At 47.2% G+C, this 26,657-nt stretch overlaps 1 protein-coding gene across 2 annotated transcripts in view; it reads left to right on the forward strand.

Moving 5' to 3' along the window:
- The window catches only part of CNIH3 (cornichon family AMPA receptor auxiliary protein 3), an 86,861-nt gene that overhangs the window by 11,655 nt on the left and 48,549 nt on the right, over positions 1-26,657 (forward strand). For both annotated transcript variants that reach the window (XM_004693038.2, XM_012732780.1), the window contains exons 2-3: positions 19,362-19,430; positions 23,452-23,499. In XM_004693038.2, the coding sequence (XP_004693095.1) occupies positions 19,362-19,430; positions 23,452-23,499 (117 nt within the window). The remainder of the gene's footprint in view (positions 1-19,361; positions 19,431-23,451; positions 23,500-26,657) is intronic.

Genomic DNA, 26,657 nt, shown 5'->3' on the forward strand with positions numbered 1-26,657 from the left:
GAGCACCTGACCACCCCCATACAGAATTTGGTTATTGGAAGCCACTTCTTAGTTCATGTTCTCCTGCAGTTCTTCAGTTTTCCTTTCTGATAGCAAAATAGCAAGTGGAAATTTTATTCAAGAAGAACAGATCAAACAAACTGAGGCCCAAGCGAGTAAAAGGTTTGGGGCAAGGGCCCAGCCTGTGTTGTTCGGGAGCCTTTGGGGTGCTCCATGTGGATGCATGGGGCTACAGGGAGCTAACCTGACTTCCGGAAACAGGGCAGGATTGGGTGGGTTTCGTTTGCTGTTTGCTGATTTTGTGGCTTGACTTACATTAATGAAAGAGGGAAGAGTCATAATCAGCTAGTCCTGGAGGATGGTTCTTCAATAGACCCAAGATCACTCAGTTTGTCTTCTCATTTAGAAGTGAGGATACTTAACCCTGGATAGGCCAGTGTCCAGAGTGGCCACAAGCACAGCCCAGAGCTCCAGGTGTCTGAATCCCAGACCCTTGCACAATGTCAGGGATTTCTACCATGCAGCCTTCTGCATCTTACAGCAACTGGAGCAAAGAATACAAATGCGTCTACTTGATCGTCACAGCTGTGCTTGCGAAATGTACATATTTCCTACACCACGCTAATCGGATTTCGTGCATTTGGTTGTTTTCTAGAAGGGACTAAAGAGAAGGACGTTGATTGAATTAAGAGGCACACATGGAATATCCACCAAGCCCCCTATCGAAGACAATATGTAGCAGCCCTGAGAAAGATATGAATTAGAAATGCTTTAAAATTGTCTTTGTTTCCATTATCTATCTTTGAAAACGGCATTCTCTGCTTGTGAACAGAGGTTCCTGCAGGCACCTGCAGCCCTGACTCAGAGTCACGAGGCAGAAACATGCCTCCTTTGGGTGTCTGTCCCCAGGCCACCCTGGACGAGTCCATTCACCTGTCTGTGGACTGCTGTTTCTTTAATTATCAAACAAGAAGGGGGCATTTTCTTCTTACCAGTCTTCTGAACGTGTGGTCACCTTCTCTCCTGTCTCTGCACTTTGATACAGACATTACACTGGCGCCCCGTCAGGGGTGCGTCAGTCTGGGCCCTTGCAATGCTTTCAAAGGTTTTCAGAAACCATCTTTGTCATGGGTCTGTTCTCTGACTCAGAACAGTCTTCAAGGACAGGAGGTCATGAGCAAGGTCTTGGCTGGCTCATCATCAAGTGTCCAGCGGAGCTTTTGTGGCTCACAGTTACTCCCACCAGCCTCTCAGTGGGTGGTGGCAGCTCCGTGGACCTGGGTGGCCCCTCCCAGGCCCTTCCTCTCTGAAGCTGGGAGTTGACCCCTTTGGCCAGTTGACATCTTGCGTCTGCACCTGGATCCTCAGTCCCTCTCTCTGGCTCCCCTCCCTGCACTGGCAATTGTGATCCCTGCCTAGCAGAGGACAGTCAGATTTGCTTATGGTTTCAGTGCTTTTCAAGTGGATGAATAGAAAAGCAACAAAAAGGAAGCAAGCAGCATTTCCTGTTTATTGCTCCTCCAAGATAGAAACCCTGCTTTTGAGTCTAACTGTAATATTTCCTGTCCAGACTATAAAGGGAAGAAAAAGCTCACACAGGGAGTGTGGAGGAAGGCTGTGCAGCCATGCTTGTGGAGAAGGTGCCCAGATGCTGGGGGACCTGGCCGAGCTCATGTGCACCTCTGTGGGGCTGGACAGGCTATTCTTGGTGCTGACCCCTCTAGGGAGGGGGCGAGTGGTGTTTGCAGAGGATCAGGCAGAGAGCAGCCTGCCACAGGGAGACTCTCAAGAAGTAAGGGACGGTGGTGACAGCAGTGTTGTAGCCCCATCCTCCCTCTGGAGCCTCCAGGAGGCTCAGCAGAGACCCTCTGAGCCTTCCCCACCAGGATACTTCTGACAGTCAGGCAGATTCTTTTTGCCATGTTATGTCAGGCCTGTCTTCTGAATTTGAGTTCTAGAACTCTCCAGGAGATTGCCTTTCCTGATTTTATCAGCTTCACTCTATGCCGTGTGCCTCAGTTTTCTGCTCTGTGAAGGAGGAGCGGCTGGGTTAGTGGTTCCTATACCACCCTCTAGCTGGTATTTCTCAGAAGCTTTGGGTAGGTTCTGATGTTGGGGAAACTCCCAGGTGATTCAGACACACAGGTAACATTAGGAAGCTCCAGGAAGTCCTGGGTTAGGCGATCACTGACATTCCACCAATCTAAAACTGCAGATTAAATAGGGTTAATCACTTTTCATTCCTTTGCACTCAAGCTTATCCTGTCCTTACATGCATCTGTTTCACTAGCTTGTAGTTAATGATACTTCCTCCGAGTCCTGCTTCCTACCAATTCATGTTTCTTATTCACTGGTTTCTCTTTTGACTCAGGGCTCCCTCATATGTTCAAGGCGATGTGCATGTATGTATGTGCCGCACGTCCATAGGTACATATACATGTGTACATACATATAACCGCAATGAACAATACCTACTGTTTTGCTCAGGAAATGTATTCTCTTGGTTCTTGGTTTATGCATTCTTTCCTCCATAAGAAAGTAAACTCCCAACTGACCTCCCCTCCTGGTCAGGAGCCCTGGCAAATCAAATTGGTGATTGATAGGAAGCTCTGCGAACAATGTTGATCTTTGACCTCTGTCTTTAGCGGGAAATTGACAGCCACTACCTAGCATTCTCCTTTAGGCAGATTTTCAAATACAGGCAATGTCATCATCTGATGAGCTTGTGAGTCAGACGTAGGCAGGGCCCCTTGCTCCCCTCCTCCAAGCCCTGCAGGCATGAATAGAGGGGGATGCAGCTGAAAAGGGCTGATAAGGGCTGCAAAGTGCTTGTCTTGTAACCTGCAGTGTCTTTCTGTCTCTGTGTCACTTGAGAGCAGGCTGGAACTCCCTCTGCTCTGTGGTGCCCCTGTGGAGTGTGTGCTGGCTCCCATCACTCGCCTTCCCTGATCACCAGGCTCAGCCCACCTCCAGGGAGTGTCTTCCCCATCTGTAAAGCAAAGGGATGGGCGTGGGGACAGCTGAAGCCCCTTTTAGGGCTTGTGCTGCTGTAGAGAAGCCCAGTTCCCCCTTCACACCCCACCTCACTGCTCTGCACCCTTAAGCAACAGTTGCCCAAGATGCAATTTTAGGTGTCAGGAAAAGGCTGCTTAGAAAAGCCCTTTTCTTGCACAGGATGTTAGTGTCAAGTTTGTCTGGGGAAGCCACGTGCACTCTGGTGATTCAGACTCTCAGCATTCTGTGTCTCTCGGTTCCTGTGATCATCTGAATTATTTATTTATCCTCAGCCTCCCCACTGCCTTTTCTAGCTATTCTCTGCTCATTAGTGTCTGTGCCCAGGGTGGGCAGGGACCAGAAGCAAGTGAAATGGAAACTCCTCACCCGCTGTACCATTAATTTGGGGGGTGGGGCAGAGAGCCCAGGGGGGAGATTTGGGTGCTGACGGAGGACCTCAGCCACCCCTTACCAAGATCCCGTTTGTGTGGTCACCCCAGGGATGGAGGAGAGGTTGTGAAAGGGCAGGAGCTATTCGGGGCAGGTGAGGGCCACTGTTTGCCATTTCCTAAGAGGCAGATCCAAGGTGGAGGAAGAAAGAGAGCTTGATTGTGAACAGCGGTGGTGACACGTTTCCTGTGAAATCGTTGACATCGGCAGAGATTACACTGAATTATTTGACTTTGTGTGTGCTATATTTGCTTTTTTCATCAGGCTGGAGCTAGTCCCCAAGGCCTCAGAGGCTCGTTTGCTATGTAATTGGGCTACGAGGTCTCTCCTGTGGCAGTCTTGAAGCCAAGGTGGTGACACAGCCATGGGGGTGGGGTGGGGGTGTGGGGGCCTGGGATGAGTCTTCCTGGGTCACCCCAGAGTCACGGCAGCTAAAGCACCTCATGAAGTTTAACCCCAGGTGCAGGACAGGACCCCAGGACCTGCAGGGGAAGAGGAGAGGTTCTTTTTGGGGGGGAATGTGCCTCCCTACCCACCAGGAATAATACAACCCAGCTGGGAACTCTCCCTGTACCCTTCCCCAGCTGACCTCGCTGGAGCCCCTGCTTTTACTCATTGATGCTATCCTCTCCTCAGGCACTGAGGTGCACAGCACGCGAGCATCCCCTGAGAACTCTTCCCTGCCTCTTGGCCCGATTCTCTTGGTGGAGAATCAGGAGCTGGTCTGTACTTCTGGTCTTTGTTTTCCCATCCAGTTACCAGCTCAGGCCAGGCCTTCAAATCCTCAGGCCCTTAGGGAAGCCAGGACCCACCAGCCCCGTGACTAATCAATATCGCGATGTCTGAGTGAAACGTTGCTAAGAGGCGTGGTCTGTTCAGGCAGCACTGGCTGGATTCAGGATCTATTTTGAGCACCTTGCTTCTCGCAAAGGAAGGACAGCCAACTCTCAGAACTACCGGCTTCTTCCCACCCCACACTTCCCTTTTTCCTTGGCCATGTCTCTTTACTGTGTTCTGGTTCTTAGCATCTCTCATAGCATAGGGATACAGGCTTGTCCTCCCCTCCAAGAATTCCTGGAGCACTCAGTCCCACAGTCGCATCAGTAGTTACAGCAAAGTAAATAGATGGCTGTGGTGAGACTCGCGGGTGGTGCTTTTTGATTAGCCAAGAAAGTAAGCAGTCGCATGTATCACTGGGGTTAGCACTGGGGGTGAGGGGCGTCCCACCTTGTCATCTCTCTTCTTCCTGCACTGTCACCTCCTCTGATGGTGATGTCTTTGTAAAACTAGTAAAAACTGTAAATTTCATACCTGCATCTTGTGTCGTTCCATTGAGGATATTTCTTACAGTGTCCTGGGTGATGGGTGAGGGGTTCTCAAACTTAATTGTGCCCGTGAAATCACCAGGAAACTCTGGCAAAGTTCAGACTGATTCCAGCTTTGGGGGATTCTGGTTTGAGAGGGCTGGTTATGCTCTGTGCGGACATAGGGGGTTTATAAGATGTTAGTATTTCCCCTCGATTGCTCTTTTGGGTAAGAGTGTGAAGGGTAGGCATCACGGAGATAAGAGCTCTTACTGACTCAAGACTTGCTCTATGGGACACTTCTCTAACTACAGAAGCTCATTTAATCCTCACAGTGTCCTCTTATGTAGATTCTGTTATTATCTTCATTTTTCAGATGAGGAAATGGAGGCTCAGAAAGGTAGCTCATGTCACAGTCTCACAGCTGACAAACAACCTACTTATCTTGCCATTATCTTCTGATGGGAAACGGAGCCTGGAAGCTTCAGGAATTCTGGCAGGTGGGGACTGCCAATCACCTCATAGCCAGTGGCCGGGCCAGGATGGATTCAAAGCAGCCTGACCCCAAGCGTGGCTCTGTACCTTTGCCTTGTTTTCCTCCTCTCGGCTATACCATACCTTTTAGGTAATTGTTCCAAGCTCCCGGTGCTTGAGGGTAGAGATTTTTTTTAAGATTTTTTTTAAGATTTTTAAGGTGCTTCAGGGCCCTCCCTGGTGGCACAGTGGGTTAAAGTACAACACTGAGGCTGTCTGTAGCCACTGCAGCACAGGTTGCATCCCCAGCCACAGGGGTGACCCACGTGCACTGCAGACCTCTCCTGTCCCACCCAATGCTCCCCTCAGCAGTGTATTTCAGTAGATCTGCCTGCTCTGCTCCCCACTCTGTCTCTGGTGAATCCTCTTACCCCTCTTACTTCACATCTCTCACCTTGTTCTTGTATGCATAAATGAATCTTTAAACAAACAAAAAAAATTGGTATTTCATAGTCATAGAAATGTCAGCATAGTTCTGGTGAACGAAAATGCAAAGATGGTTGGGGCCTCCATCTAAGGCTGAAAGCCTGACCCTAAGAAGTAAGAGGCTGGGGATTAGGCAGAAGTTGGAAGGCTGAGCTGATGCTGCTCTGAGTTATGAAATGTCCTGAGAGAGCTCTCAAAACAGCTTTGATAGAACTGAACAGAAAAGTCAAGACGTGATCCTTTCCTGAGGCTCCCACAGGGCCCAGATTTCTAGCTGTGAGGCAGCTGTGCCCTGGCAGCTTGGGCATGTCGTCAGGCCTCCTGGTGTCCTCTGGCTGGAGGCACATTTGGAGTTTGCACTTGAGTTTTAGCTCTTATTTTCCTGCGCTTGCACACACCTATCCCACGATGAACAGCACCTACCCGGAGCCTGAGACTTGGGGGATAGGAAGGCCGAAGCAAGGCCTGCCCTAAAGGTGACAGCAGGCTGTTGGAGAAAAGGGATGTGATGTGAGCAGTTTCCTTCATCTGACTTGCAGTATCTTTGGACATTGCTTCTAGCCACTTCTGCGCGGAGGCTCATGCACATTTAATGCATCGGAGGACAGGCAGTAAGATGTTAATGGAACCGCACTTGTCAGCTTGCCTGGAGTGAGCAGGGAGGGTGTGGAGTCCTGCAGGAAAGGCCTAGTGAGGGGTTAGGTCTTGGAGGGGACCTGCCTCAACAAGGCTGGCAGTCAGGGACCCTGGGCTCAGAGCCCAACTCCAGTGCCTCCAGATCCGGGTGTTGGCGGCAACCCTGGTCGGTCTCACTGTGCTAGAGCCTGGGACCTCTGACATGGAAAGCCCCAGGAAGCGGGAACCTTGGTCGACCTTGTGTTTTAGCCTGGCCCTCGTAGCTGGTAGGGCTCCCGCAGCTCGTGGGCCCCCGCACACGGCAGACCCTCAACGTGTGCTTGGTGAGTGAATGTGTGGAAGAGGCTGTAAATATCTCTCCTGGAAAATTTCAGATCCAGGGTGGTAGCTATGGAGATAGATTACAGAAGCTCAGAGAAAGCGGGGCTGACCCGATGATGTCTAAAGACCCTAACAGGCGCTAACATTTTGCCTGGCATACAGGACCTATTTGTTGAATTGAAACAAATTCTACAATTCTAGGGAGGAAAAAAGCATCCTAATAGCTCTTATCCTCTTGTCTGTTTTTGCATCATTTTTAGTGAAGTTTTTCCTGGCTGCTTGTTGGAGACCCAGTATTTTTCTGTAATGCTCATCCATGGCCACTAGAGGGCTGAGATTTTGCGCAAAGCTGAGCCTTCGGTGCAAAGGTCTGAGAAACCCAGGAGAGTCCTGAAAATTTGCTTAAGCAGTGAGCCCATAGGCAACCACAGCTTGCATGTCTGAGCTGGGGGTGCAGGAGAGTGGGGACTGCGCCTGTATTTCCGACCCCGTGTGGGCAGTGGCTCGGGTCTCAGGTCTCCCATTGACCTTTGTTAGAAGGCCTGTGAGGTGAGCTTATGGGAAGGGCAGTGTCAGTCTCACCACTGTGAGCAGTGATGTGTGAAACCATTCTTTTCCTTTAAGTACTAGGCTTCTTTTACTTTAAGGAGAAGAAATATTTGGAAGGGGGTGAGGTCTTTATCAAGGAAAAGTCAACATTTACTTTCTGAGTCTCCTCTCTTTATTTCATTCTTTTCTCTTTCTCTCTGTCCTCTTCTCCCTCTGCCCTGCCTCTGCTTTGCTTCCCTGGCTCCCCGCTGCTTCTGTGGGGTTTGTTTTGTCGCTGTTTGGCCCTGGCTGGGTGCTGTTGAGGCTACAGAGGTCCCCAAAGGTGTCTGACCCAGCTCTAGAAGGGAAACCTGAAAAAAAGTGGCAAAGAACATTGGTGTGATCTCTTGCACTTGCTCCTTGCTCAGAGCCCTGCTGCATTGCCTGCACGTTATGGGACTTAACATGGAGAAAGCAAAGCCAGCAGCATTAAGTGTTCAACTGCTTTGAAGGTTGGACCCATGCAGCTCACCCATAAATGCATGCCTGATGTGGCCTCTGTGCTGCTGACGTACTATTCCAGTGGTAGCGTAGTTAGATCTTGGTCCGTTTCGGAGCATGACACACAAAGCTGTCTCAGTTTGGAAGTTTCTGTTGCAGGGGCTGCTGTGACCAGCAGATGCTTATATCTAACTTACCAGAAACATTTAAAGAAAAAGTGCACGAGGGCCTCCCTAGTAGTGCAAGGGGTTAAGTCTTAGCACTGTGAAACTATGGGCAGCCACTGCGGCGTGAGTTCGATCCCCAGCCAGGGAGCTGACCCACATGGCACAGCAGACCTCTCCTGTCCCCTCTGCTGCTCCCCTCAGCAGTGTACTTTAGCAGATCTGTCTGTTCTGCTTCCTGCTGTCTCTGGTGAATCCTCTTGCTACCCCCACCCTCCACCTCTGACCTTTTTTATGCATAAATAAAAAAAATGCACCCCAGCTCTTTTATGCATGAATAAAAAAAATAAAAGCATACAAAAATCCAGTCATTTCTACCATTCCCAAGTGTTCCCTCCCACTCTCAAATTTATGTTACAGCATATCTCTGTCCCTTGCCATCTTAGTGTTAATAAGGACCAAACTGGCCTGGGGGTAGGAAGCCATGGGGGAGATGCAAAAGAGAAGTATGGATTATGTTTAATTCATAAATGAGAGAATTTCTTGCCCGTGGCAATGTGGAGGATATTTTCGGCCTTGTGCTCAGAAACTCTTTTGGGAAACCAGTTGTTTTTAATTCTATTCATATTATTAAACACCTATTTGTCACTCACTGTGCCTGTACTTAGAGGGGATATGAAAGTAAAATAAAGGCCCAGTCCCCAGGGTTACAGTCTAAGATGATAATAACTATAACATAAGGCGGACATCTACAGTGAGGTTCCAAATCAAGGCCACGTCCAATTAGGGGCATTGTGGGGAGGTGGCATTTGTATGAGTCTAAGCATTTTGACAGGCCAAGAGGAGGAGAAAGATGAGGGATTTGTCAAGATGGTCAGGGTTCTGAAGTCATCTGGCTTGCCTTTTCCATGGGGTGTAGCTTTGAGTAGGGAATGTTGATGTGAAACAGCATGTCTGATCTCTCCCAGCTTCACCCCACACCAGGGGTGGGCAGATGCTGGCTAGGTGGTCACAGGCAGCGGCTGGGCATTGTGTGGCCAAGCCTGCAGGAGGATATTCCTACCCAAGGCTGAAAGTGTATGACAGAACCAGAGCAGAGAGTGGATACAGAATCCCCCGGAGAAAGTGAAGCGCTAAAAGTTAGGAGATCTGAAAACTAAAAAAGAATAAGCTATCAAGTCATGAAAAGACATGGAGGAAACTTAAGTGGTGTTACTCAGTGGAATTTGAAAAGGCTGCATGATTCCAACTCTAGGATGTTCTGGGAAAGCAAAAATATGGAGGCAGAAAGATAAGTGGGTGCTGGGGTTGGTGAGGGAGGGATGAACAGGTGGAGCACAGGATCTTTAGGGAAGAGAAACCCTACTGTATGTTATGCAGCTGTGGTCAGTATATGTTTGTGCGCATCACGTCCATACACAGAATTGCACATTTATCCAGACCTGTAGAATGTGCAACCCCAAGACTGAACCCTCTTGTCAAATATGGGCCCTCACTGAAGATGAGGTGTTAAGGTAATGATGTGGTTGATTAGGAATAAGTGCTGAGTTTGGAGTGACAACAGAGAAATAGAGGGGAATCAAAGATAACAGTAAGGTAGCTTTGGGAGGTGTTTTCTTATATGAGCAATTCATGTTGCTTGTAAAAATGCTGTGAAGAAAAATGGTGTGAAGACCTTTTTTTCTGCATACTTCTGTGACTATAATTTCATACATTTACGGATACACATCTGCACAATTTTGCATCAATGCCCAGTTGAGTGACCAACCATGATAAATTATTGATAAATTATTAGGCTCCTTTTTCCTTCTAACTCATTTTTTTTTGGCTACTCATGTTTCAGTCTGGGAGAACTTAGTCACTGAAAGCAACTGTAGTTGATTAAATACTTCATCTCCATTTCATATTTTTCTCTCTCAAATGCATCTGTATTTGTCAGATCAGCATTTTACATGAGGAACTATTGAGTTTTATTTATGCATTTTTATTGATTACATTTGTACCCTTCTTTCATGAAGACATCTGTTAAGATATAAGACTGCTTGCAAACTCTCTTTAACTTTTACTTTGTGAATGGGAAAACTGTATGAACTCTATATAAAGTGTGAGTTACTGTTACTTTCTAATACTGTCGCAATTCATTATGGACCCAGTGGGAAGCAAAGTAAAGCAGCTGTGTGCTAACCCCTCTTCCTTTTATAACCCAGTTTAAAGATATGACGTTGCCTTTGGATAATCTACATCTATATCTCCTCGCTATTGAATTACTTTTAAATAAAAACTCTTCTATAAGCAATTTCTACATTCCCTCCCCCCCGCCTTTTCATTTGGTAATAAGATAAGACCTCAATAGACACTTATTTTTGCCATTGTCTGAAACCTAGTTCTCAACCAGAATCAGCAGATGTCCTGCAGATTTAATTGGTCATAGTCAATAAATCCACATAGCGGCTCACTTCCTTTAGTTGCTTAGGGACACACTTTGAAAATAATTCATTCTGGAGAATTCATTAGGAAGCTATATTGTTAAGCCAGATACTCCACAGGCACATTACTGAGATTTAAAAACAACAACACAAATCTCTGCTGAAAACAACTAGAACAACTAATAACTAGTTGTACCTGCTTTGAAATTCTTCCAGACCCAAATAATGCCTTTCTCTTGAAGTATGGGATATTGATGACTTGATTATCTATTCATGTGTTGGATCATGTTCTCAATATTTAAAAATTTTTTTTGGGGGAAAGATCTCTCATTGACTCCTAGACAAGCTGGGATACCAGTCGCTGCCACATAGCACATCCCAAGGGGATGACCAGGGACAGTTTGATGAGAGGCTGATTTGCAGAGGGAGGAGCAGGGTGAAGAGACCTCCAGGGATGGTGAAGTACCAGAGTCTAGCAGAAAAGGGGGCAGTTCCCACATCTGAGGGCCCTGGGGGGGGTGTCTCCCGATGGAGTTGTGGTCTCATGTGGAGGTGCAGAGCCCCTGGCAAGCACATTCTAGCAGTGAGGGCACTGGGCAGTAAGAACCCCACTTGGGCCTTGCGGTCTTCTGCTGGTCCTTCCTGTTGGTTTCCCACAATGGGTAAGCAGAGGGAAGGCTGAAGGCGCCTTCTTTAGAGGTCGTCCTCCGTGAGCCAGAGCCAGGTGGAGAAGGGGTTGAGAAGGTGGAGAGAACTCATGGGGTGGACGGAGACTTTCCAGTACAACTCGCATCAGAGTGAAGGAAAATGGACATCTAGGCATCTGTGCTAGTTAACAAAACCTTAGGGGCAAAGCGTGTAGGTGTTCCTGTGCTGGGACGTGTCTCTCTGTATCAGGCATTGCTACCAGTGTCTCAGCAGCCCATGTAGGTGTCCACAGAGAACTACAGTTTGGCTGCCGGGTGCCAAACTCATTGATGGGTTTGTGCAGTTTTGGAGTAAATGGCTCCCAGAAAATGACTTTACAAGCAGGAGTCTGCCTTTGGGTGTACTATGGAAGCTGAGTTGAGTATATCTGATCAATTTTTTCTTTGTGGTTGTTTCCACACTTGATTTTGAGGACTTGAGTGGTAAAGCTTAACATTATAGTCCATATCCTTCTAGACTAGGAAAGGAAATCTAAATGCCCCCAGGTAATCTTCTCAGGGCCACATGATATTTACATAGCCATTTTACCAGATTTGTGTATGATTTACATTTGCTGATTGACTGAGATCTCTCCCAGGCAGTTTGCAAGCAGAAGTTTCATTTCTACTTAGGGCTGTCCTTTCCTCCGTCCACTTTTTTCCTGCGGCTCCACAGGTGGACCGTCAGTTGAGGGCTTGTTGTAGCTTCTAGCTGCAGCTCCGATTACAGTGCCAAACGCATAGTAAGTGCCCATTAGATAGAAGGTGAGAGAATCAACTCAGATTCCTTGAGTTGGTCTGGCACAAACCCAGATTCTGTGTTGGGGGCCAGGGAAGGATGAGAGTCCTCGAATTTCATAAAGAAAATTGGAAAATAATGTAAAGGTCTGTATTTGGATCGCATGGAGAAGAGAGGACTTCTTAAATTACACTTCAAAAAATATAACACATGAGACAAAACTTGACTTATTTCCATTCACTGAAGGACACCAGAGGGTTAATGAAGAGGTGGCAGATAAGAGAAAGTATCCAATATGTCTAAAACCCAGCAACAAGTAAGAAACAAACAAACAACAAAAAAGGTGATATTCTGATAGAAAAACGGGCAAAGTATCTAGTAGGTGATTTACAGAAAAAGAAATACAAAAGGCCAGGAGATGGAGAGAAGCTGTAACATTGCTGGAGAAATGCAGAGATGTAACAAAAAAGATCACTTTAAACCAATTAGACTGTGAAAACTAGAAAGCTGGCTACTGCCCAGTGTTGACAGGAGAGTGGGGTGCCGAGACTGTAGCCTAATGGGGAAGTGTGAAGTGTAGCTGCTCTGAAGGGAAGGCAGGGGCTACTTTGTCCAATTAAAAAAAAAAACAAAAACAGCATAAACCACCTGACCCAGCAGTTCTACTTCTAGGCATCAATCCCAAAGAAATTGCTGTCTCAGTCCCTTTGGGAACGTGCACGCAGCTTTTGTAGCAATTTGAGGTGACAAGAGTCACATCAATGTGTCTCTCTTTGGGAGCACAGCCAGGCAAATGCACCCATGAAGCCCGTAGCTAGATGGCTGAGTGAGAAAGGTCAGACAGAGAATGAGGCAGGAGTTATGTAACTTAAGAACTTTATATAGATATAATAAATTAAGAATATATGCAAATGAACAGCAGTACAAATTTTGTAGGAGCAGGACGAAGGGAAAGACACATATGATCCATGAAACAGTCATTGTCAAGGATGGAGGGAAGAGGCTAATGAGATAAAAGGAAATAAATGAATAAATGGACAAAATGAAAGAAGTCTTAGATCATAAATGATCATCTAAGATGGTTAATTCATCCTCGGCCAGTGTGGATCTCAAAACAAACAAAAAGTTCATTCTTCAAAGTAGATGTATAGATGACCAACAGGCAAATGAAAAAATGTTCATCGTCACTTATTATCAGGGAAATGCAAATCAAAGCCACAGCGAGAGACCCCTCAGGTGGGTGAGAACACCTTCTATCAGTAAGACCATCACAAGTGCTGGTGAGGGTGTGGAGGAAAAAGAACCCTCATACACTGTTGGGGGAGTGTAGACTGGTCCTGTTCCTGCGGAAAACAGCATGGAGGATCCTCAGAGCGTTACGAATATTTCTACCATATAATCTAGCAGTTCCTTTCCTGGGTATCTAACTCAAGTATACAGCAACACTGATTCAAAGGATATGGGCACATCTGTGTTCATTGTACCACTTTTACAATAGCCACACTATGTACACAACTTTAATGCCCAAGGGCAGGTGAAGGGACTAGGAAGTTGTGCTTTGTGTATACCATGGAGTACCACTCAGCAAAAGAAAAAAGAGGAATCTTGCCCTATGCAGCCATATAGATAGAGGCAGGGCTGATGCTGGGTGAAAAGGGTCAGAAGGAGAAAGAGAAATACCTGCTGTTTCACTAGTAATACTAGTAACGCGCAGAACATAAACAGAACATAGGGACAGACAAAACCCAAAAGAGAAATCTAGACTCTGACCGCAGAACTGAAGCTACCAGAAGGGGAGAGAAAGTGTGCCTGTAGGGTCGGGAGGGGGGAAGGGGGAGGGAGGGGTTTAGAGGGGAGGAGATCCAGTGGACTATGGTGGGAGGCTAGTTGGTGCTTTGGTGGTGGGTGTGGTGTAATAGTATACATTGTAAAGGTGTAGACCTCTACCCTAAAGTCAGTGTCACCTCAATAGACATCAAAAAAATAGAGGGCCCTCCCTGGTGATGAAATGGGTTAGGACGCAGCACTGCAAGCGAGCCGCAGATGCTTCAGTGTGAGTTCTATCCCCAGCCCCAGAGGTGAACCACATGGCGCGGCAGACCTCTCCTGACCCGCCCGCTGCTCCCCTCAGCAGTGTACTTCGTCAGTCAGCCTGCTCTGCTCCATACTCTGTCTCTGGTGAATCCTCTCAGCACCCCTGCACCTCTGGCTTGTACCCCAGTTCTGTATGCATAAATAATAAATAAATCTTTTTTAAAAAGGCATTTGCATCATATAGTTAAAAAAAATAAATAGAAAATTTAAGTTTAGGTCCAGAGCTGGTAATTCTGTCCCCTTTTAAATACACATTCCACCTTTAATTAAAGGACTCACATTTACATTTGGAATAATCAGTGCCTTGCTTGATGGGTTTCTGCTCCCAGAGGGTTTGTTTTCTTAGAATGAAAGAGTGAATAGAGATTGGTGTTAAAGGAAACAATTATTCTGACACTTGTTAAAATGGTAAGGAAGACTTTATTCAAGATTATTGCAATGGGGGGGGTGGGGGGGCTCCCTGGTGGCACAGGGGTTAAAGACAGCGCTTTCTAGCTAGCTCCAGTCACTACAGCATGAGCTCGATCCCTGGCCAGCCAGGGAGCTGGCCCACATGTCTCATCCACTGCTCCTCTCAGCAGTGTATTTCAGTAGATTTGCCTGTTCTGCTCCCATTCTGACTGTGGTGAATCCTCTCACATACCTCACCCTACCCCTAACCTATACCCCAGTTCTTGTATGCATAAATACATAAAATCTTTTTTTTTAAAAAAGATTATTGCAATGGGAGAGAGAAAGAGAGTGCTCAATTCTGAATTCAAGGGGGATAATTGGGGATTTATAGCCAAGAAGCTGGGTTAAGGGATTGTTGGATGATTACTGAGAGAACAGCAAGAGAGGGAGGTCTTACTAAATTGACTAAGTAGAATTCTTGTTGAAAGCAAGCCAGGATTATCAGATAGCAAGGGTGGGGAATTCTCTCTAAATCGACAGTAGTCTATTAAAACTAGGCTCAGCCAGAATGGACAAGGAAGACCAAGGTGGAGGCCAAGTTGAGAAGAGGGCTCCTAGGAGCCTGACTAAAGATGGAGGAAGGAGAATCTTTGTTATTGGTAAAGGCCAGCTTCTCGCCCGCCATGCTCTTTATAGTATTTCCAGCTCCTAATGCGCCTGCTGGAAGCTCAGTGTATCTTAAAGATGAATAGTGATGGGTCTTCATGAAAGATGTTTTGGTGTGTGGGAACCTTCCTCTGATGTCTCCACTCACTCTTGGCATGCACTCCCCCAGAGCTGCAGAGCTTGGCCCTGACTGTGGGGCATGCCTAGGAATTGGAGGAGTTACTTGCTTTCAAAGGACGGAGGATATTGGAACCAAAAGAGGGAGCGGTTACAAGAGTTAGGTGGGAGATTGAAGGTCAAGAGTCTGAAAGGTTGTCTGGAGGGTGACCATGCTGAGCCATAAATTGCCCCTGAAGTGTCACATTTGAGAACCTAGGATGCTAGAGCGAGGATGAGTCCGATGGAATGGAGAGATGGAAGGTTCTGGGGACAGTCACTTAGGACAGGTCTGTGGGTCCTGACTTACTTGACATGGTGAGCCCCCCATGGGGGGATGAGATGGATGAGTTAGGGGCCTTTGGCCAGACTGGGGCCAGGGAGGTTCTAGAATACTGCAGGCTGCCAACCCTCCTATCCTTTCCCCACTGCTTGAGTGGCTGCCTCCTTGTGACAAGGGTGCAGTGTCCAGACCCCCTCACGTCTCTCTCCTCTCCAGATTACAGCCGGCCGGGTGGAGCCGGGCTGGGCCCGGGCGTCTCTGCCAAGTGTCAGTGGGAGCAGCTGGTTGGCTCGCCTGGTCTCCTGCTCTGTTGGCTGCCATCCCAGCTGTGCATGACTCTGGGCGTCTTTGTTTCCTGTTAACTAGACTGAGACCAGGGAATGTCAGAACCAGCTATGTCTGCAGATTCTGGCACAACCGCAAATAAGCTGTGTCCTGTGCCCGCCGGTTAGTGCTCGTCTCTCAGGTCCAGAGACTGAGTCAGGGGAGCTGAGGCCCCATTGCTGGTTCACATGCTGGCATCCACCTCCTTTCCAGCAGCCCAAGCTCAATCTCCTACTTGTGATGGGGGGACCTGCTGCGCCTTCGCACCATGTCCTCAGAGTGGCTCTGCCTTTGGCTTCTCCCTCTACTCTCCCCTTAGGGTGGCCGGGTTCCACAGCATCAGGCTGGCAGGGGGGTAGGGGGGGAGGGGCGTGGGGACTGTGCAGAAGATCATGGAGGGGAGCAGAGTGGAGACACCAGAGGTGGGACCCAGACACCCGCACGGTGGTCACTACAGTGATAGAGGTGACAATGCTGACCACTGCTAGGCTTTGTGCCCAGTGCTTTGGTTTGTCCCCAACAATATGATTTAGGAACCTGTACTGTCCCCTATTTATACTTGAGAATTCTGAAGCTTGGAGAGGTTAAAGACTTGCCAGCAGTCACACAAATAGCGATAAGGTAGAATTTGGATTTAAACTGAGATGTTCTGATTCACATGCTCAACTATCATGCATGTCCCACCTCTTCGGTAATAGGAGTTTCCTCCTCCTCATCCTCCATAGTCATGATTTCTCTCTAGCTCTGTAGTCTGTATCATCTCATTTCACATTCATAGCTACACCAGTTGAGGTAGGGATGATGTTGCTCCCTTTTTAGAGACGAGAAAACCATAGTCGGAGAAGTGATGTGACCAGTAAATTGGTGGGGCCACGATGGTCTCACTTGAAACTGTCCCAGGTGCCAGACACTTCCCTCTAATGAGGCAGCACCTACTACAATGTGGGGAGCAGTGGGGGGCTATGGAGAGAATCCACTGTGTGGGGTTGCAGAGCTGGTGGGGGCTCACCTTGTGATGGTATGAAAAGGGCGGTGGGGACTGGTGTTGGTGGGGATGCAGATATGAGGACTTAGGGTGAGGTAATGTAGGGAATTGGATCTGTGGACTGTGAGGCAGTTCTGGGAGTACTGGGGGAGAGTCGAGGGGGAGGGTGTGGCTGACCAGGGACTGGAGCTCATTTCTCCCCTGGCCCATGGTCCTCCTCCAGCAGAGTCCAAGGGGCTCTTGAACCTCAAGACTTGGCTTTGAAACTGGCCCATCTCTCTGTTTTTGTGGAGCCCCTTGGGCGGCCCACATCAGGGATTCTGCAGTCCAGATGAGGGCTTCTACTGCTATTGTGACAGGATAAACTCTCCTGCTTTTGCTGGGAGAGGGAGGCTGAGGACAAGGCTTTTTCTTCTCTGGTCCTTGAGCTCATCATCCTATGTGGAAAAGACTCTACCACACACCTTTCCCAGGTTACTTGAAGACAGCTTGCTTCCTAAGATGAGCTTATTGATAGATCCCAAGATTCATGAAGGTTTCCCGCCTGAGAAAGGGAGCCACTGCCTTTCGCCATCAGGGTTCTCTAGCCGAGCCCCAGTGGCCTCAGTCCAGCACTGCCCAGAAGCAGCCTCTGGCTTGGGGGATGTATGATGGTTAATTTTTTAAATTATTTTTTAAAGATTTATTTATTTATCCAGAACTGGGGTACAGGCCAGAGGTGCAGGGGCGGTGAGAGGATTCACCAGAAACAGAGTGGGGAATAGAACACTGCTGAGGGGAGCAGTGGGCGAGACAGGAGAGGTCTGCCACACCATGTGGGTCACCTCCGGGGCGGGGATCAAACTCACACTGAAGCATCTGTGGCTCACTTGCAGTGCTGTGCTTTTACCTGCTGTGCCACCAGGGAGGGCCATGTGATGGTTAATTTGTGTGTCAGCTGGCCTGTGACATTGTTCCTGAGCCTAGTGGTAGCAGGAAAAGGGCTCAGACTGCCCCCCAAGTCCCTGGCTGGGCCAGTAGCCCAACTCCCTATCCCCCTACCTGGATCATTGCTTCCATATGCTTCTCTCCACCCACTTCCTATCCAGGGAGGCACAAGTCTCTTCTTTATCTCCTCTGGTGCAGTCTGTGCTGGTGTCTGAGATGCAAGGGGTGTTCATTCTCACACCCCACCATGGAACTTTCTGGGTGTGGCACCCTGTGGATGTTAGATGTTCCTCTATGGAGTGAGGCAAGAAACCTTTTCTATCGCCATCTTGGTGATATCATCGCTTGCCCTAAAGCTTTGAAGGAAATTGAATTTGTAGTTTAAAACTTCCCATAAAGGGGCCCTTCCTGGTGGCGCCGCGGGTTAAAGCACTGCACTAAGATGCTGAAGCCACTTATGCATGAGTTCGAGCCCCGCCTGCCCTGGAGGTGACCACATGGTGTGGCAGACCTCTCCTGACCCGCCCGCTGCTCCCCTCAGCAGTGTACTTTCGTTGATCTGCCTGTTCTGCTCCCCACTCTGTCTCTGGTGAAGCCTCTCGCCGCCCCTATGCCTCTGGCCTGTACCCCAGTTCTGGATGCACAAATAAATAAATCTTAAAAAAAAAAAAAAAAAAAAAACTTCCCATAAAGGAAACTCTAGGGTTTAGAAAAACCGATAGGTGAAAATCTTGTGCCCAGGTGAAAATCTTGTGCCCTCAGGAATTCTTAGATCCAAAAGGATTCTTAGGTCCAACACCAAATATGCAATTAATGAAAGAAAAGCTGATAAGCTGGGTAAACTGATGTGTCAGAATGAAAGAGAAAACATTTTCTTGGAGAAACATGCAGTTAAACATGAAAAGCCAAGCTACAGAGTAGAAGAAAATATTTGCAAAGTACATTATCTGACAAAGATGTACCGAGATATATAAAGAAATCTCAAAAGTCATCAGTAACAAAACAAACAAGCTAAATTAACAACAACAAAAAGATGGGCAAATGATTTGAACATGCGCTTCCCCAAAGAAGATATACAGATGGCAATTAAGTCTGTGAAAAGATACTCAGCATCATTAGTTACTGGAGAAATGTAAACTAAGGCGACAATGAGAAGCCACCACACATCTTCGGAATGTCTAGAATTCAAAATATTCAACGAGAGAAGTTTGGAGAGGATGGAGAGTGGCTGGCACGCTCAGCCCTCGCCGAGGGGATGCAGAATGGTACTGTCCGTTTGGAAAAACAGTTTCTTGGTTTACAAAGTCCAACCCACACTGACTGCACGAACAAGCAAGCCGTCCTTCTCCTGCTTACCCAAGAGAATTGAAGACTTAAATTTAGACAAAAATCATTATGCAGATGTTGATGGAAGTTTTATTCGTAATTGTCAGAATGCAAACAACAATCCAGATATTCTTTATCCCTTCCTGGAAGGAGAGAGGCTGAAGGGATGCTTTGAAGTCATAAACTTTCATGCCTCTATGCAAACCCAACCTGCCCTCGCCATCATAGGGTTTTTCTGTCTTTGCAAATCACAAGGTGCTTAAACAACCATATCTGGGGCATTTGCAAAGCATAAACGGAGAGTGGCCAGAGGCACAGGCTTATCCTCTTCCAGGTGCCCACTACTGACTTTGGCAGCAGCCAGGGCCTGGCCAGTCCTGTGTCCTCCATCCCCTCCCCATCTCCCGTGATTTGGCAGCAAATCTGTAGGGAGTGCTTGTCATGGAGTGTTGACTCTCCTTTGCACTAACATTTTGATTCTGTGTTTTCTGTTTTCAGATAATTGCCTTTGACGAACTAAGGACGGACTTTAAGAGCCCCATAGACCAGTGCAACCCTGTTCATGCGGTGAGTTGAAGGTGCTGGGGGTGGCAGGGCATCCAGGCCTGTCCGCAAACCCGGTTCCGCTGTGTGGGATGAGTAGAGTATACTTGACCCTGACTGTACCCCTGCCTAACTCAAGTTTGTTGAGAAGACGTCTCCTCTCATCTGCTGAGGTCTAGATTGACCTTGTAAGTCATATGATAGTCCCATTAATCCACCTGTTAAGTCCTGGCTTTTAAGTCCTTATTTTAGTGCTTTTTTTTTGTTGTTTATTTTTTTTGTGACCTATTTTGAACAAGGAGAGAGGCTCCACGGTGGTGAATGAGTTGGCAGGAGCATCGTTAGGGATCGTCCCCATTCTGGGCTTTGCTCTGAGGGAGATTTGCAGGGTCCTTTATGTACAGATCTAGGCCTGGCCCGATCCTCCTCCCGGAAGCAGCTGTGTGTCTGAGGTCAGTTTCCTTGCCACTGTGGACCCTGGTAGTCCGCTGATTTTGGTCTTGCTGCCCAGGTGGGAGAAACCCTGCCCCAGCACATGCTGCTGCGAGCCTGGCGCTCCCTTTGGTTGTCAGACAGTGAGAGCTGTCCCCACCTGACCTGGAGTGGCTGCGGGAGAGGCCTGGGAGAGGAGAAGCCATCACTTCTGTTGAGTATGTGTGTAGGGGGTGTTCCCTGTCCCAGTCCAGGAGCCAGTTGTGTGTAGACAGTGTGTTGGGAGTGACCAACTGCGGAGATTTACTGAGGGACTGCATAAGGGCAGTAATAAGTCAGGCCTTGCATCCAAAGGTGATAAGGCGGGAACAAGCTGGGCCTCGCATCCAATTAGCGGGGACCTTGCATCCGGGATGGGACTAGCTGAAGGTGATAACAAACTGGGCCCCACATCCAGGTTTGATAACGAACTGGGCCTTACATCAAAGGACACAGCCATGAGTCACCCCTTTGGAATGTGAACTTAGAATCTATATAAGAGACCCTCCCCCCCATAGGGTTGGCAGTAGCTGTGGACCCCACTCTAGGGGCTCCGTCTCAGCTGCTGTCCGGGAGCAATAAACTCTGCTTGCTCAGCTTTTCTGCCTCCCGCCTTCCTTTCTTGCGGCCAGTCACAGAAGTTGGGACAAAACACAGTGCTTTTCCCACACTTACTTCAGGCAAGTTCTGCTGTGTTCACAGGACAACACGTAGCATGCCTTCCAGTTCTCTCTCCTTCACCATGGGTCCTGTGTCTGCTTGAAGTACCATCCAGGCTGTGGATTTCAGTGCTAAGACAAGTTGTTATTTGAATAGTTCTGTTGATACTTCCATTCAGAAGTTGTAGAGAGAATGTCAAGCCTTACCAGCATGATGCCATGTTGACCTGGCAGGCTTAGCCATCGTTCTTCAGTGTCAGGGACAGAGGTCTGTTCTTCACTGCCAGCCCGCTGAAGGCTATGCCCATAGGCGGTTCCAGAAGACCATGTGGTGGGACCAGGCTTCAGCACCCCCTTCTGTAGAGGATTATTATTGGAGTTGAATTTTTTTTTTTTTCAAATTTTTATTACATGCCAGGAACTTTATATATCTATCTGTAATTCTCACAACACCTCTGCCAGACAGGCATGGTTTACCCAATTTAGAGGCTGGGATCCAAGGACTCATGAGTGGTGAGGTGAGGATTGGAAGCCAGCTCTGCCTGTCACCAAAGCCCGTGTTCTCGCCACCTACTCTGTGTTGTCTCTAAGAGACTTGATTTTGTAATGCCTGATTTTATCATCCTTTTGGCATCACACTCAGATTCTATGAAACAGAGCCAAACCCTTTCAACGTCAGCTGTGTAAAGTGTAGAAGTTGAATCTCTAAGATTCACTCAAATACTAACTGTATTTTGTGAAACTTATTAAAATCCATGTTGTTTCCATCTGTCAGCCTCACCACCCACCTGTGATAACTTGACTCTTCTGGGCCTGAGAAGGTTTCACCCAGGGTCTCATATCTTTCTGGATGTTTTTATCTTTGGTGCCAACATCACACACCTGGTTAGTCAATGTCTTCCAGGTGCACTGTGCTGCCCTAGTCCAGGAGAACACTTCTATTTCAGGGTGTTGGGGAAGTCCAGAGCTTGTTTCCATTCTTCTTGGTTGATTGGGTTCAAACTAGGAAGTTGCACCCTTAGAATGCTCAGAACCTTCTCAGGGTCCATGACGGTGTCCTGTCACTAAATTCCATCATGCAATCTCAGTACTATTTTACCGCAGATTAGTAAAATCCTGGGACTTTTGTGAACCTGTTTCCCTCTCACCACAGCAAGCTCCTTAGTTCAGATACAACAAAACAGATGAGCACTAATGATATCTACAGGGTGCTTTGGGGAAAGTTAGTGCAAGAACAGGACCCGCACACAGTAGGGACTCAACTACTATTTGTTGAGGAAAGAATGAATGAATATTAAGTGAGGTTGTTTATATAGAAGCTGGGCTTTAACTTTTACTTCTATTATGACTGCACTGCTAATCAGTTAATGAATTAATTAAGAAGCCCAGAAATCTCAGACTGAAGCCCTTAGGGAAAGGAGTCTTGTCTGAGATTTAAGAAAGTCCATAAAAATTCTAAATTAAAGAGTATTAGATTTTCCCAGGTTTTATGATGTTGTTCTCTGGTAGGAAGTTAAATGCTTTGGATGTCCCATTTACTCATCCTCAATCGCTTTAGGCCTCTATAGAGAGACCCTCAAGAATCATTTCAGGGTCAGGTGGCTTGAAAAAGTTGCTTTATTGGTTGGTAAATCCTGCCCTGGAAAGACGTTGGTTACAAAGAAATGCTGATTGGCATGATGCATTTCTAAATAAGTGTGCACTAAGTGTTGGTTCTTCAGGTGTAAATCCACTGAAGTTCCAGATGTTGCTGTGCTCTCTGATTGGACCCCCCTCTTCTGGGAGGGGAGAAGGCATAATCCTCTGCTTCCCTCCTAGTTTCTCTTATTGAGTCCCCCTCCCCCCTTTCACCCCCCCTCCCCTCCCAGGCTGCCGGAGAGTCAACATCACTTTAAAGTAGTGAGACATGTCCTTTTGAGGACCTGGTGCCTCACATCGTTTCCCCATTATTTTCCACTTAGGCCACCTCGATGCCCAGCTTGGGTGTGTGTTTGTGAGTGTGCACATACATGTGTGTACCCCTGTGTTGAGGAGGATGGGGTCTGTCTTCCTAGTCATGCGGACACTAATTTGTCCTCATGTGGGCTTTTCCGCTGGGCTTAAAGAATGCTCAGGAATCACTACTTTTATGATGCAATTAGGGAAACGGAAGTGACCCAGCTGCCTGTCTGCTCCAGATCCAGGAGGAATCTCATTACCGTCACTCCTGCAACAACAAATCGCCTCAGTAATGAAGCACACGATGTGCCACAGCTGTGCTCAGAGAAGTTGCTTGGGGAAAGGGGAAGCGACAGTGGTGATGTGCGAGGCATCACCTGCCCAACCACGGGGCATCGTCTGTCCGTCAGCATCTGGAGATGGGCTTCCAGGTTCTTGAAAAGTTTAGCCTGGGGCATTGCTGGTGTCTGAACTAGCAGGGAACAGCGCTGCCTGCACATACACTCACTGTAGAAAAACAAAACCAGCAGGCAGAGAAGTTCCCTTCCTGAGACGTGAATAGGGCACATATGCTTTTTGGGGCCCAAGAGGGGTCTTTCTTAGGGGGCTGACTATAGGCATAGGGAGTTCAGTGACGCCGTGGCGCCCTTCTCCAGGCTGACCACCTGTCGTATTGGTACATGGACGCTGCGAGAGAGGCTGCCTGCACAAAAAAAGAACTGCGGCCTCTGGGAGGCCAGGAGGGCAGCTCTCCCACGCTGTTTGCGGGAGATTCTATTAAGAGCAAATAACCATGACAAGATGGAATAAAACAGAAACCCTTGCCAGTAAGAGCCAGTGGTGGGAGCACGGAAGCCAGGTGGCGGGAGGGGCCTCTGGGGTCCTGTCTCCATTGTCGGGGACTGACTGTGGGTCTTCTCAAGCTGTTTCGGCAGAATCTCTGACTTCTTTTCTTTCTTGTTGGTGCATCCGGACAGAGAGAGCGGCTGAGGAATATCGAGCGCATCTGCTTCCTCCTGCGCAAGGTCAGTGCACAGGCTCCATGCCAGAGGTGACCATCCCCGGGGCACGGGCGCTCTCAGGGCCACTCCTGTCCTGTCGACTGGGAAGGCAAATGGTGGTGGGGGAGGGGAACTTTTCTATCAGTTCTTTGGAAACCTGTGGAGACAAGAGAAGCTAATTAAAAGGGGTTGCCATCTATCAAAGTGTCACCACGGCACAGGGTATTTGCAAGTGCCCTCTGGTTGAATTTAGAGGTCCTTTATCTTTCCGTGATGATGGATGGCATTTACAGTCCAGATTGCCTCCCAGCCTTTGTTTCTGTCCAGTGCTGGCCTTAGCCATGCTTCTGCCCCAATTAGGAAGTTTTAACTGGAGGCTGGGTTTCCTTTGAGGCTTGCAGCCTGCCACTCCACTTTGCAATTTGATTGGCAGTGTAATTGGGAATGTCAGAGGGTGGGGAGGGGAGGAATTATTAAAGGGGGAACCAGGCATTCAGAGAGTTGGCTCTGAATGGATGGACGGCAGGTCACAGCTGCTCTAAACGTACTCAGGCAGCACATGTATGCACGCATATTTATGCGTGCACGTGCAGTTTCAGCTTGGTGTTCAGCACATCATAGAGACCAGTCTGTCACTCTCCAGGCCTGGAAGTGTGTGCTTTCTGTAGCAATTGTGGAGAACAGCAACCTGCAGGTTAAGCCAGCAGTATCCATAGTCTTGTGCCAATGGACAGCTCTGGCCTCAGGACAGCAGATGGATACAGGCCATGCAAAAGCCACCTGTCGTACCCCTAGGAGTTTTTTGAGCATTATGTGAATAGCAGAGAAGCCGAATGCCAGGACAGCATGGATAGATAGAAAGCACTTTTGTAAGTTTTGAATTTTAAACAAATTTTCAGTAGTGATACATCTCATCAGGAGGGAGCTTAATCAAGAAGTCAGTTATTTTTCTAGTTAATTACTTGTCCTTTCATGTTTTCCAAGAAACCCAGTACTAGAATTCCTCATCTTATATATATATCACCGCAGGGAAATGTGCTCAGATAAAGAAAATACTAGTAACCAAGGAGTAAAGCATGTTTAATAACACAAAACACTTGGCATTAAAGGATAATTCATGAATTTGTAAATTATTTTCCGAGATAATATTTGGATACCAGTGACCTGCTCTTATAACTCCATAGTCTTTGGCTTGTTCTTTAAGACTGACACCCAGGTGGGACAGATCAAGACTAAATCATAGCTTCATCTTTCACCTCCAGGTTACCCCTTTCCTCTTTGTAATGAAAGCACCAGCCTGAATTCTGTGTCACTTTCTGTGCTAATCTGCTTTCTTGCTTGACCATGGCCTCTGACCAGACAGTTGGAAATAACCTGTGGCCACCTCTGCTAAGATTTCCCTGCACATCACCATGGATTTTTCAAAGGTCAAAACAAAGGATATGAAAATCTGTAGACTGCAAGGATTTGTATCATCTCTTGCAAATTTGCATATAGTTTGCATTACGTTTCTATAAACAGTAGACTGAGGCATTTTACTCCAAGAAATAGTATATGCCTAGAACCTTTTTTTGTTTTTTGCCCTTTCATTTACCATCCTCCTTTTCCCCACGCTACTGCCTCTGCTGCTTCTGTGAAGAAAAACACAATTGCTATTCATTGGTGTAGGAAATCCAGGGAGAAAAGTGCAAGGTAGCCTCAGAGGACATGAAACACGGTCATCAGGACTGCAGGAGCTATAACTGGCCTGATCACATGTTCTGTGGCCCGATGGTTCTCTGTCTTCCATAGGGTCCTTCACTGGGGTGACAAACTCTCCTTGATTGACTTGAGGTAGAAACAAGCCACCTGCCTGAAGCTTTCGCTCCTCACCTGCTCCAGAACCCTTGTGAACACATCTTATTTTTTTTTATTTTATAATATAATAGTTTATTTTTACATCATTTTGTACATTATTTTTTTCATCTCAATTGTAATCCCTGTGGACATCTTACTTCACTTTTGGTTCTTCATCTCTGTGTCTGTGCCCTGGACACCGAGGTTGTTTGCATTAACGTCGACATGATTTCTTTCTGAATGTAATTTCAAATTGTTGGCTTTTCTGATTGTTTTCTGATTGTATTTTTTTAGCTTAATTTGGTTAACTTTATTCTCACAGACATATTTAGGTATGGGCATATGGATTTCTTCTCCCACTAGAATGTAAGTTCTGGAAGGACAGTATCTTTGCTCTGTTCATGTCACAGAGTGTAGCCTATTGAAGATGATCAACAAAGATTTTTTAGGAATTTAATAAATGAGGGTTAATTTTCTGACACTTGTATAATCTAAGCCCTTCTTGTCAGAAGCATTGAGCTCATCAGTAATCTTTTCATTTCTTCTTTTCAGTAATGTCTGTCTTATGTCACAAAGCATGTCTTTCACTACGTGGATGACTTACTTCAGATTTATATTTTAAAATCAAAATTTAACTCTGTGTTGTTTTCAGCATTGACTCAGAAGACCTCTAACCTTTTATCCTATCCCATCCCTTTCCTTGCGTCTATGCCCTCTAACATATTTGTAGTCTGTATTGTAAGCTTTTTTATATCTTCTCTCAGCCTATTCTGGTCAATGTGTTTTAAGGTACCCAAGGGCCCCCAAACCTGTCTATCTAAATGGGTTCTGCCACTTGCTTCATCAAAACAAAACATACTTTAGTGCGTAAAACCTAAAGAAGTTCAATACTACTAGTGTGCAATGGAGAGAAGAGAAAGACAAAGAATGTAGTTTCCAAATCAGGCATCCAAAATTACCCATCTCCTCATAGGCAAATGCCCATCAAACAGGGTTGACCCGAAGCAGAGTAGCTAAGGCCCAAAAGCTTGCCACAAGTTGAAGGCACCTTGTGATGGGGACCCACACAAAGGGGGCATAAGGGGTCAGGCAAGTCTGGCAGGAAAAGAGCCAAATCAAACTCAAGAAAAGGCTGCCATTGTCTCATCGTCTCTCATCCACATCTGTTTCTTTCAAGCATCTCCTTCCATGTTCTCCAAGTCTCTGATACAAGCCCAAGGCTGAGAAGCAGGAGTGGCCTCTTCTTCACATGTCTTTCTGCTCCATGTGCCTCCTCCAATCTTCTTCCTCCTTCTCTCTCGCCTTTCTCTCTCTTTGCTTCTTACCACCATCCTTTTTCCTTTGCT

Source organism: Condylura cristata, unplaced genomic scaffold, assembly GCF_000260355.1.
Source record: "Condylura cristata isolate star-nosed mole 26May11 unplaced genomic scaffold, ConCri1.0 scaffold00035, whole genome shotgun sequence".
Classification (NCBI taxonomy): Eukaryota; Metazoa; Chordata; class Mammalia; order Eulipotyphla; family Talpidae; genus Condylura; species Condylura cristata.